The sequence below is a fragment of the Schistocerca gregaria genome, chromosome 3, assembly GCF_023897955.1.
Source record: "Schistocerca gregaria isolate iqSchGreg1 chromosome 3, iqSchGreg1.2, whole genome shotgun sequence".
Taxonomy (NCBI): Eukaryota; Metazoa; Arthropoda; class Insecta; order Orthoptera; family Acrididae; genus Schistocerca; species Schistocerca gregaria.
Genome location: NC_064922.1, coordinates 567,517,693 through 567,531,387, shown reverse-complemented (window position 1 = coordinate 567,531,387; position 13,695 = coordinate 567,517,693). Strand labels below are relative to the sequence as shown.

General features: G+C 41.5%; 1 protein-coding gene across 1 annotated transcript in view; it reads left to right on the top strand.

The window, feature by feature from the left end:
- Window positions 1–13,695, top strand: part of LOC126355972 (acylcarnitine hydrolase-like) — a 91,947-nt gene that overhangs the window by 47,622 nt on the left and 30,630 nt on the right. Inside the window, exons 5-6 of the mRNA XM_050006578.1 lie at window positions 6,233–6,432; window positions 13,302–13,452. Coding sequence (XP_049862535.1) covers window positions 6,233–6,432; window positions 13,302–13,452 — 351 coding nt within the window. The remainder of the gene's footprint in view (window positions 1–6,232; window positions 6,433–13,301; window positions 13,453–13,695) is intronic.

Genomic DNA, 13,695 nt, shown 5'->3' with positions numbered 1-13,695 from the left:
CAAATGGCTGATGGTGTACAATACATCTATGTATTCGTCAGTGGGGCATTGCTGTACGCTAGAATGAATGTTACAGTCACTGCTCCCCTCTTAAAGACAAATTACTGCCTACAGAATCAAAACAGAAGGTACACACAGGAGCCTTCTGAGCGTCTTCTGATTACTGATAACGGAAATGTATCACTAATACTACAAACCCTACACTGCAAGCTGTTTGGCACGTTTCTTTGTCCTGCTGATAAGTGTCACTGTGCCGAGGAAAAACAAAGGACATGGTTCTCAGTGATAGACCAACTAGTGCTGAGCCATTGTGCTTTCCAGAATGACAATTATTGCAGGGAATTTGTTTTCAGACGTTTCACACTGTACATGCCAAAGGCTACCTGTCGTCGCTCAGTGGCGGTCTAGTTGCAATACTAGTGTGCGAATTCCAGTTTTCGTCGCCAGTGAACAGCAGTCAGCATGGGTGGATGAACCAGTCGCCTGCTGCAGAGACCAACATGTGGATGCGTTCGCTGAACGGTCGTTGAGGAAACACTGTTGGTATCCGCTTTGTTCATCTGAGCGGAGTTAGTTACTCAACAGTTGGACGTCTGTTGGTCATACGCATCTCCGCAGCTACCATTCACCACTGTCATTTATGGAGCAAGTTGCACCGCTGTTGCCTCGTAGCCAGTTTTTGACAGCGCCATTTTGCCAAGCACTGTATAACTTAACCACGGCGTCAAGCGGAGAATTTATAAATTAAGCCATTTCGGAAACGCTTCCATCCTTGCCCCTATTGCCAATGGTAGTACCCTTTTGAACGTCAGGTAAATCTCTCCATTTATTATGAAAACTGCTACACTGTTTTCTGCATCACCCCAGAACCCTTTGTACACCCTCGACTGCCAGTGCTGTCACCTGCGGCCCGTGAGTGGTTATTTCATGTTGACTTCGACCATAGGCAGTAGACACAGTACTGTGACTGCAATCTGTATATACTGGATGTCTCTCATAGAGCAGACTCGACAGGCGAGTTTTTTTCCGGTGTTTAGGCAAGTATTTCCAGTTTCGTTTCTGAATGCGTATCTAGCGACGGCCAAAATAAATCAGTCAAAACAAAAACTATCGATTACATGTTTTATGCTACACCTTGCATCAACAGATTGCGACTGTATCTTTTCCGCTACAAACAGAAAAATTACAATATTAAAGTAGAATTTTACATCTCGATTCAATAGATCGGTCCCAAATTAGTGTAGTGCTGGATTCGAGACAACTATTTTGGCTTGAGTGCTACTAACGTCTGAAACGTCCCCTTAGAAAAATTTTACACGACTGTGCTTAAACTGACACACAATATTTTTAGCGCAACGCAATCTGACTTTCAAAAATTCCTACGAAAGAATGGCCCTGACTAACATTAACCTATACGTTTCACAAATCACTTACCTCACAAAAATCTTCGTTACTCAAGCTACTGCAATACAGCGAGCGCCACTACTGCCAGCTAAATAAAAGATTCAAACTACTGAAGGCACTAACTACTGATAGGCATAGTTAGCAAATGAAAGATTTTAATAGAGAACAAACAATGTATTTACCTCACTAGTCATAATATATATAGCAGTTCATGACACCAATTCTTACAAATTTCAAAACTCCGCCATCTCTCTCCCCACGTCCACCACTGCTGGCGGCTCACCTCCAACTGCGCAACGCTACGCGCTGTTAGCATCCAGCTGCCGCTGCCCAACACTACAATGGCAGACAACAATGCAAACCAGCCACAGACTGCACGCGGCACAGCCAGTGATTTTTATACAGAGCGCTACGTGGAGGCGGCGTTACCAATAAAAAAAACCTAAACAGCCTACTTACACGTCACCACTATGGCAACTGTTTGCCAGGACTTGATGGAAATGAACAATTTATAAATTCTTCCACATCGCAGCACTTTGCTGAGGACTACAAGCGAAGCAAGGAAGTGTCCAATGAAAATGCTTGCATACAGCCCCCTAGGTCGATGTTTGGATGGCCTGAAGGTTGATACGATTTTATGTACCGGCTGGGAGCGTGCAAAATAAGGAATTGCCCGGCAGACCTCGCAATTGATGGAGATAATCGACGTGCCCTCTAAGGGGGAGGTAGTGTTTTAAACTGCTGAAGATATCAGGAATTGACTGAAAGCTCTCGGGGTTGTAGGCACCAAGGAGTGAGCTCTGCGGAGAGATTGTAAGTGTTGCATTTATGATGTAGGGAGAGAGTGGTCCTCAGTGATTCTTTAACATAAGTCTTGGTACTTAAGGCTTCAAGATTTTGAATGTTCGTTTCAGAGTGCGGTCGTGGATTTCGGTTTAAGTCATTTTCACTGTCCTGGGCTAGTGTTTCAGTTTTGTGAGCGAAGACCTTCTAGTTTCAAGGGGCGTTCAGTAAGTAAAGCAACCTTCTTTTTCCGAAAGCAAGTTGATATTATTCGGGATTACAATAGTTCCCATTATTCCCCACGCTTTTCCCTACAAAAACCTATTTTTCAACACAATCTTCTTCAAATGCTTCTTATTGGGAGTGCCTGTATGCCCGCATAGTGCCGCTCTACAGGTCGACGACGGAGCCGAAGGTTTCTGCATCAGTAACTTCCGCATCCTAGACGTAATGCTTCCCACGGAATGCTACCTTCACTTGGCCAAACAGATCGAAGTCGGAAGATGCGAGATCCAGGCTGTAGTGCGGATGAAGAAGAATAGTCCAGTGAAGTTCTGTGAGCCCCTTTTGGCTGTGCAGACTTGCGTGAGGCCTTGCGTTGGCTAAGTTGATCGTTGCACCATGAGGGAGGACATGACACAGAACAGCCCCTTCACAATCCCAGAAAACAGCAGCTATTACTACTTCAGATACTCTGGATTTCCGCCAGAAGAAACTCAAGGTCATCTCTCTGCTTGGAACGCACCTCCGTTACAGATGCCATTTTGAAAGACACTTACAGCGCCGCCACCAATCGGAACATCATGAAACTATAGATACTGAATCTGGAATATTTTACTATTTCCCACAACAAATTCCTCATTTTCCTAACCGGAAATTAGCGAGAGAAAAACTTGCATTACTTGTCGATCGCCCCTCTTAGACAGAGATCTCATATCAGATTGAAGAGACATTAATTAGCTGGTGGTGGCGCGGGATGGAAGTGAGGGATTTTGGCGCTAATTCAACCAATGAAATCTAAACTTCTTTTCCTTAGTATGTATTGTTGCAAGTTACTAGAAACCGCCTGGGGCGCCGTAGTGGCGCCTATGAGTCTTTTTAGTCGTTGTTAAAATGGTACAGACCAGTTGTTAATGGTACAGTAGTAGTGACAATTTTAATTGTATGTCTCGGGTCAAACCGAAGTTCTATTTAGATTGGTATGATACTGCACTGTATTCAGCAACAAGTGATTCTGTTTGAATCTGCTGCCTAATTTTCTTCGTGCGCTGCACAGCGAGTGCGTCAAGGTGAGGGTTAGTGGGGACGTGCATGAAATGCATTTTCCTTTGCTATGAAACAGTGTGCCCAGAATATTAAAGATGAACAAGTAAAATTTTATGTGGTTCTTAGCAATATTGCTTTGCAACTTTACATTCAGTTTTGAAAATTTTTCTTCCCTTTCGTAAATTACTATAAAAATATCAATTTTAATACATCTGCACTTACTCCTTTTCCTCATAAACTATTAAACCAATCATCGCCAAAGTTGATCTGTGTTATGTCTACATAAATATAAAGCACTATACGTAAAACATTTTGAATACCTTTGATAAAAAAGATTTTATAAGGATGTATATATTTTTGATAGGAATCGCTACAAGTTCAGCACCTTCATTTACACAACTCGTCTTAAACAAAACATTATAAAATATAGCTCAGTGTGTTTGTTTGTTGCACATTGGAAACGTATGGGCCAAATATTAAAGCATAATTCACCAATGTTATGTGGAAAAGGTACAGAAGGGTCAGAAAAAGTAGCTTCCGAGAAAATAATTTAAAGCTTAAACTCATATTTCATTCAATTACCCCTTCTCATAATACTCCAAAATTGTGCTCAGAAGTTTCTTTTCTCTAAAGATCTTCCTTTTCTAGGTCCTGAACAGATATTTCAGCTCTAGACACACAACATAGATCAATTCTCTCAAGAATTGTTAGAGTGAATGCACCAGTCATATGTTACGGCGTCTACGTTTCAAGTTTTACAACTGAAGATGATGAAAAGTTTTCTTGGCGCAAGATTACATTCAGGAACCCATTTCTTGTCGGTGTAGAAACTTTTATTCATCAAAGAGTTGGGAAAGGGAACGTGAACAGAAAACACTAAACAACATAGATATTTTCCATCACTTCCTACGTTTTTTCGAAAACGAAATTTTGGAAAATAGCTGTGAGTAAATTTTACTAATGAATTATAAACAAAATGAGAAAATGAAATTTTTTGTCACACTTGCTCAGGTGCCGGCCGGTGTGGCCGAGCGGTTCTAGGCGCTTCAGTCCGTAACCGCGAGACTGCTATGGTCGCAGGTTCTAATCCTGCCTCGGGCATGGATGTGTGTGATGTCTTTAGGTTAGGTTAGTTCTACGTTATAGGGGACTGATGACCTTAGATGTTAAGTCCCATACTGCTCAGAGCCAATCTTTAACTATAATATCCGGAAAAGAAAGTGTGTAGTACTTTAAATGCTTGTGGACTGATACTGAACAACCTCCAGAAAAAAAACACCAATGTCAATGACTCTTTAACTCCGATATTAGTGAAAAAATTGCACAAACTGACCGAAGAAACAAAAAAACAAAAAGTCATTGTGTACTGGTAGTATAAACATCGAACTAGGTGAATATGCACCTGATCAACTAAAGGAATGACTTTAAAATTTTATGAATGTTTGCTGGCTTCGCGAATATATTGTGGACGAAAGAAATGAAACTTTGATATGCGCTACTTACAATAAAGGCATTAAATCACAATGCTCAAATTACCGAGGAGTAAGTCCAAAAACGTTTTGTTACAAATTGTATAACGAAATTATGAAAAGCGATTAATACCTTTCGTAGAAGTACGTATGTCTGGGACGCAACATGGTTTTAGACAAGGAAGATCATCTACTTTCTATTCTCTTTGACGCAAGTAACTGTAGAAAGAAGGGAATTTAGATTATCAACATTATATTTTTATCGATTATGAAAAGGTGTTTGACAAGGTTAGACTGAAAATGATATCGAAATCTTTGCGCATCTGATTACAGTAATTCAGCCATTAAAAATAAAAATACAAAAATGAGGATCCTCACTGTAAGGAATAGGACATAATCTGCCAATAGTAATAAAATAGTTCACAAAGGCTGACCACTGCCCACATCATTTTCAGTGTTTACATTGACAATTCATTCGTAAATAGTTCATTGCATTCAGTGCCACATTAAGAGGTGATTATTTCAATTTGCGCTGCTACTATTTATAATCAGTTTACAACAGAAGAATCTGAAGAAAAGGTTCAAATTACATTGCATAATTTGAATGAAATGGCCACTACATAAGGAATGATAATATCGACAGATAAAAAATTGTGATAAATGTGATGGAATTTCAAGAACTGGAACCCATAAGAACTAAAATTATTATAACTGGACAAATAACTGAACGACTAACAGAGGTTAAATACCTATGTGGCAATTTTAGATTTCCCAAGTAGGAGAGCTAAAATTGTTCAGATACTTATTTAGCAAAGCAATTTACATTAAAACATAACGCACTAAAATAAATATTAATTAATTATTACGAAGTAATAGCTTTGCCTTTGCTGCTGCTTGGTGATTAATTACGACGAATCGTATCATCAGAGATGATGTGCCTACGCTTTAGAGTGTGATATTCGTTACTGGACCAGATAAGAACCAAATGTTGATCCCATTCCAGCAGAAAATGAAAAACAGAGACTAATTTGTAAAGACCATGTCTAACACATGTCTAATAATAGAATAAGAAAAGCTGCTAAACAATGTGTCCCAATGGGAAAGAGAAACGTTAGACTTCCCTTAAAGACATGGGGTCAACAATTCTGACGCAGAAGAGACCAAAAGGCCTAATCCTTAAGGACGGTTATGATAATGATGACAATGACGATGATGATAAGATGTAATAACCATTCACCTTGTACCTATCTCCTACTTCTCATTTTAAGATTTTCATGAATATTGTTTGACATAAGCCTGTATTCCTACAGGACTCTTCTCCAGGATCATTATTCAGAGCGGCAACTTCATCGGACGTCCAAATACCTTGGAGCAGGCCCGCTGGAACGCTTTCAGACTGGGCTCCATACTTGGCTTGGAAACGAATGACTCACAGGAGCTGGTTGAATTCCTGCGTTCTCGCGACGCAGCAGACCTGGGCGTTGATCACTCCATCTTCTTGACGGATGAGGTACGTATCATATTGGCACAAGCGATAACTCACACACACACACACACACACACACACACACACACGTACGCACACATGTACAGATGCGCACACGCTCACAATACTCAAATACATTGAAAGCTGAAAGTCTGAAAAGCGTCAACTTGGCACAGCAGCGACAGACTTGCTTCAAACAGTTGAAAGAAGCTAATATAGTAAACAAGTGAACTGGTATGTAATTCAACGTCTAGTCGTCATCGTGCTCGGTAGAGGCGACATACTAACAGGAAAGAAGTAGGAGAGTGAAAGAAATGTCACTCTACTTCTTTAAGAGGAACAATACAACGGTAACAGGTTTTGTAAGAATCACTAAACGTTAATCTGTATGTAAAATAGCTAAAGTTAGCACTCCATCACAATCCATAGGTGTTTTAGTGCATAAAAGGATCGGCTTTGGTAGTTAGCACTGTGTGTTAACGTCTGTTTATTGTATGTTCGTAGTTTCAGATCATGCTTCACCTCTTGTTGTTTTTCCTGTGACCAATATTTCTCTATGAAAGCACTTTCAAACTCGTCGTATGTCATCCTAAATTCAGAAAATCTACCCAGCTGGCTGCTCCTTCTTCCATCTGCCTCGATGCAAAATCTATCTTTTCTATGTCTGGCCATTTCAGCCTGTGAAAAAACGCCAATTGATGCAGTCTTCTTCCCTGTCGGAATCTGTACCAATCTCTATCGAAAGCTTTTACTTAGACCAAACCAATTAGTACTATGTTGTTTACTTGGGGTGTATTGAGGGTCATCGCTTCTTTCTCTTATCACGAAGTCACCCTAGTTATTGCTGCTAGTTCTCGCAGTGCCAGCAGTCTTTGTTAATTCCGCCTTGACCTTGGTGATTTCCACCTCAGTTCTACCACCAATTTCGATTACCTTTTTGCTACGTTTTCTGCCTCGTGCTGTACAACGATTAGTTGTGGGCTGAGCCTGCCACAATTCTCAGCGCAACTGGATCAACCTGCAGCATTCTTACTTTATGGTTGCGACTCAATTCTTCGTATGTTTCGATCTGCTCATTCTATTACTGATGAATTCTGCTTGCTCAGTTTTTACTTGTCTCATTTCAGCTTGATCTTCCTCTCTTTTTCTCTATTTCTTTCAAGTAGGATGAGTTCTTCCCCATCTTTACCATTATTGTTTCTAAGAGCGTCTGGATATCTAAACGTTATTGGCCTCCAGTATTTCCTGACCCTTCTATCTCATCATCTCCCACACCAATGTTTCGTCCATTAGACAAACAACTGTTAAATTAGTTCACGACGTTTCTGCAGTTCCTGAATCTATATCTACCTTTCTTATTTATTCTTTCAGTTTGTATAACTTAACATTCTACTCACTACCCGTTTCGGCCTGTTCCTCCATGACTTTACTACTTTAACCTCGTTACCCTGATTTTCTGACGAAATGCATCAGTTTAGCCACAACATACGCGCAAAATGTATCTTTACTAAACAATTCCTAACGCAGAGATTCAACATGCAATCATCTACATCAGTAAAGCTTTTTGCAACACGTACATTTGTCTATGCTTGACAACGTAGTTCGCTGCACTCCGTCCTTGATGTGTTGTGGTGTCTCGTATAAATGAGTTCGCCTTCTTTCCTGCTTGTCGATGCTGTCCATTGTTTCACGTGTGTAACACTTCTCCTGCTGGTATCAGAAACCGTTGTAGTTCGTACACTGGTCTCCAAAATTAAAGCAACAATGTTGCAAGGCTGTGTTTATTTTGCCACGAAACAGTATAAACAGGTAGTAGTAAGGCAGAAAGCATAACGGTACACAAAAATGTTCTTCGGTTCTTTCCTACTTAATGGGTTTGCACACACAATCCGACAACTAGTTAATGTTCTCAGTGTGTGGTGGGACCACCTCTGGCAGCATTCTTGGCCTGTCAGGGGCATTTTGTGAACTGTGTCATCAGTCTCATGTTGAGGCAACAACGCCCATTCTTCCTGCAGAACTGCTGGCAGTCTTGGAGAGACGTAATGCAAGCTGTCTCCCTAGCGCAAACCAGACATGGTCTACGAGATTCAAATCGAGAGAGTGAGCAGGCCACGCCATGCCTGCAAATATATTCCGTTTCCAAGAATACATCAGCCACCCGTGTTCTATGAGGTCGAGCATTACCATCCATCAGTACGATGTCTGGGCTCAGAACACCTCACAACAACCGCAAATGAGGTTCCAAGATCTAATCACCTTATGTCTCAGTAGCTAAACCTTGCCCATTCACCCATACAATTTCACGAAGAAGGGGTCCAGAGGTCAACATAATCCCTGCCCACAATATTCGGTCTCTTTCCACAATGCTTGGATCCGGAAATCGTTTGCCACGTTCCCTCCAGATGCGAATCCATTGATAATCACTCTCCAGACTAAATCGAGACCCATCTGTGAAAACAACATTGGCCCAGTGTTCTACTACCCAGGTGGCATGTTAATGACTCCACTCTAAACGTACCCCTCCGTGAAGACGCGTCAAAGGAAGACATACAGAAGGTCTCCGACAACAAAGGCCACTCTGCTGAAACCTTCTGCACATCGTTTGCCTCGATATAACTCGTACAGTGGATGCTGCGAACTCACATGCCAGTTGTCGTGCAGTACAAAGGCGGTACTGCCTCGCCCTTACCGCCAAATAACGGCCCTCTCTAAAGTCACACGTGGTCGGCTCTGCCCTGGTCTTTAGGATACAGTTTCCGTCTGTATACATTGTCTCCATATCCGAGGAACAACAGAACGTTAAGCCATCTGGCCAAATCATTCTGTGACTGTCCTGCTTCCTTTCTTTCCTGGCCGTCCACCGCAAAGAGTCTGGTAGAAATCTTCTCTGTACTATACTGCAACGTCTGTGACTGTGTACACAGTGATTTTGGATGTGGGGCTACCCGGCAAACACTACATCGTTTCATAGGTGCTCTGACGTCATCATTGTCATGGTCGACCGGGGTGCAGAACACGATCGTATAGACACCTGGTTGACAGTTTGTACGATTATATCGTGAATTAGACACAGGACGGGGAAATAGCGATTTCTTGCTTTAATTTTAGACACCAGTGTACATGCATGATCAATACAGCCTCTTTCAGAGATTATCAAATCCAAAAATTTCGTCGTGTCACGGTACGCCACTTGTAATCTCCATTCCAGTAAATATAAGAGATCGTATAAGAACTTAATTTTTCATTTTCAAACAATGGAAAACGTAAGTTGCTGTATTGAATGCATTCACTTTGGTGATTCTGGCAATTGTAGAAAGTCATTCACACCAAAAACATCCTCTGACTATTCAGTATTCCTATTCCACTGGAGCATTTCCTTCAATGCACTGTTAAAAACTTTGTAATTCAACTTTACGTATTTCTCATTCATAGCGCTTTCGCCGCGCGGGATAGCCGCGCGGTCTTGGGCGTTTTGTCATGGTCCGCGCGACTCCCCCCATCGGAGGTTCGAGTCCTCCCTCGGGCATGGCTGCGAGTGTTGTCCATAGCGTAAGTTAGTTTCAGTTAGATTAAGTAGTGTGCAAGCTTCGGGACCGATGACCTAAAGGTAAATATCTAACTATCCTTTTCATCAAATCAGTTTATTTACATTTTTGGATTACTCAGCAATTACAAATTATCTGTCAGCTCATATACACTAACGCGTTAGCAAAAGGAGAGTCATAAAAAATTAACGTCTTTACCTTGCTTGCGCGAAGACTTCTGCTCAGATGGTCTCGTAATTCCTACGTTAATCTAACACTTGGTGGCTTCACAGAGCGACTATATTAGCGACTATATTAGAGAGGGGAAACTTATTTTTTCTGAATGTAGGGCTTTGACAAAAAGACACAACATGCAGTTGAAATTCTATATTGTGATGGGTAATACCTAAGGGGTGGGCAGACTTCAAACATTCCATGTTAAAGTTTTCAAGCGTAAAATCTACAGTTTGTCCACGGGTGTAATTTTCTGTGTGGCTATAGCTTTAATTATATGCCTGTAAACCAGGAGGAGATTGTTAACAACGCTGATACATATATTATACTCAAGTATTATACACGCTTGTGACAGAAGCTTCGCCGGCCGGAGTGGCCGTGCGGTTCTAGGCGCTACAGTCTGGAGCCGAGCGACCGCTACGGTCGCAGGTTCGAATCCTGCCTCGGGTATGGATGTGTGTGATGTCCTTAGGTTAGTTAGGTTTAATTAGCTCTAAGTTCTAGGTGACTGATGACCTCAGAAGTTAAGTCGCATAGTGCTCAGAGCCATTTAAACCATTTGAACAGAAGCTTCCGTATCTAGAAAGTGGATTGTGTGGCTACTCGGTGGATTGTGGTTGTCCGACATTGAATGGGTTGGTAATTTGTTGCACTGTAGCCTGCTCTTCGCCTGTTAAAATCTATGCTTGTCAATGGAGACATGTGTCAGCAGCCCATTCCTCGCGATGATAGCAGCAGGTGTAGATCCTTATGGGTGCGTAGTCTGTTAGATATCAACTCCCAAACCATGCTAACTCAACATTTGGCTGCCATCAAATACTCTGATGTAATGTTTCTCCCCCATTTTACTGTTGTTTCTCATGCGGACAGTAAATAAATATGCTGTTTTAAACAAATTGCTCTTTTATTCGGGACGCTGGAGATTCAGTGTCCCTCCTGCCATCTTAATATACGTTTTCCATGCTTGCTTGAAATGATTGCAGACTAATTTCAAAAATATTTCTAACCTAAGGTGACGACCAACTACATGTCCCATACACTAAATTGTGAGAATGTAAATAGGTGTTTGCATGAATTACGTTTTTTTTCTTTCTGCTTAAACTGTAATAGATGAGGCATTCAGTATCACTGTAAGAGTGATCCAAGATAAACTGAATAAAATTACTACTTCTATCATTACTAGTATCACAGGAAAAATTCTTGCAATGAGTGACTCTCCGTCTACACATTCTTACAGTTAATTACACATTTATGTCAAAATCATATCAGATAAAACAAAAACGTAATACCCTAACTCAGCTTAGTAGCTAATGTAGTCTGTGAATGCATGTGCTATACTGACACTGGATTCGAGGTGACAGATTCAAGTGATAACGGTAAAATAAACTATAATCATTGCTATTTTAACGATAATTGGAGTATAGGTGAGAGATAAACCTCGTTGTCAGCTTATATACTGTTTGTTGACGCCTAAACGCTTTCATAGTGCCGCTTGGAAGTGCGGGCACTTCAGACCGTATATGATGATCCATCCACAGGATTGGGGAGCTAAGGTAACAACAACAATACAAACATTCACTACAAACACATTCCGACCAAAAGTATCCAGATGCTAGTTAGTGGACATTAATATGGGGTGTATCCAAGGTTCGCAGTTAAAACGGATTGAACTTTGATGGAAACAGTTGCACTGAGGTGTCTGTGGACGGATGGTACCCCATTCTTCCTAAAGAGAGGGAACCAGAGAAGTTAGTTATGTTGGACACAGTGGTCTATAGCCAAGACGTTCTGACTGATTGCAAAGATGTCGCAAATGGACTCAGGTCTGGACTCTGAGCCGGCTAATCTGTTTCAGGAGTGTACTGTCCACGAACCATTGTCTCAGAGACCCTGCTTCATTGTCATGCTAATATAGCCATCGTCTTCGAGCTGTATCTCTACTGCTCACAGTACATAATGCTACAAAATATATTCATATCCTTCCACATTTAGCGGTCTTCAAGCGCAATAAGAGTATCACGTTATAACCACGTACCCAGACAATCGACAAACGCAAACCGGATTACAGCAGGCTACAGCGTGATTCATCACTCCATATCGCTCGTTTAGAGTCATCCATTGTCCATTGGCGTCGCTCTTTTACACCGCCTAAAACGTCGCTTAGCATTGACAATAGAAATGTTGGGTTATGTGGAGCTGCTCCACCAGCGCATCCCATTCTTTTCAGTTTCCTATGCACAATCATTGTATTAACTGGACCACTGGTAGTGCTTTAGAACTCAAGAGTGACTCCTTCCGCTGATTTCGTACCAGTGTTACAAACACAATCCGCACTGCTCTATACTCCCTGCTCGTCGGCACACGAGGCCTGCCATGTGATGGTTTAGCTCTGGTTGTCTCGTCTCCACTTCACAATTGCAGTACCCACACATGTCAGACAGCTTTAGAAGATTTAATATGTCCGTTATGGATTCGTTACTCAGGTGACATCCAGTGGGTGGTCCATGTCGCTGAGCTCTCCTCACCGACCTATTCTGTTGTAACTGCTTCTGTACTGACAGTACTTCGCGCCTTTTTTTGTACTTTCGGATCGGCCTCGCGTGACACCTACTGGTCAGCGCCACATTACACTCTGGTTACATCTATGTGGTTCCATTACTTGTTCGACAGTCAGTTGCTTACTTGACGATGAGAATGGTACGTACTCTCGAAAGGTCTCACTTTCATATAGAATTAACGCAACAAGTGTACGGGCAACATTCACTAGGATATTTATGACACATTTGTACTTGGAATAATACTCACAATTTGTGCCAATGTGCAGTAACATAAACCGTCCCACTTATCGACTGAACCTAGAATCTCTGAACCAATAATGCCGTGCGCCTTTGCTTTTCTCTACTCATGTCATTTAATACATATTAACGGACCACAACAAAACTGAAGTTATGTTGTTCATTGTGAGGTTGTTACAAAACCATGTTCCTTTAGAAAGTTAATCTGCCAATGACTGTTAGTTTTTCACAATCACGTTTCATGCCACAAATTGTTTCCCAGTAAATAAAATACATTTCCTGTCATCAGTAAAAGAATTATAGAATACTTTCTATTAATCGTTGTTTTTGGTTACAGCTGAAAGTTTTATTTAGCTACGGTGTGTGGTCACCGCACGTCGAACCAAACCTCGAAGGCGCCTTCCTCACAGAGTCTTCAGTCCAGACGCTCATCGACGGCCGTTTCCACAAAGTGCCCGTCATGACTGGAGTCACTTCCGGAGAACTGGGTTCGTACTTTATTGTTACAACGGCAATGTACGTTACTTCACTGTGAGACAATTGCGCACGTTATTGCATTAATATCTACTAATATCTAGAAGTATAATTTAAGCGATGTTCATTCACTCATCTCTGCTAACTGAATTACTGAACAATGGACTGTGGGCTACAGAATAACTGGTTTTACACGTTGCTGATCTGACTGAGATTAAACTCTGCAGCTGTAAGCGTTATGCAAACAGCGTCTGACA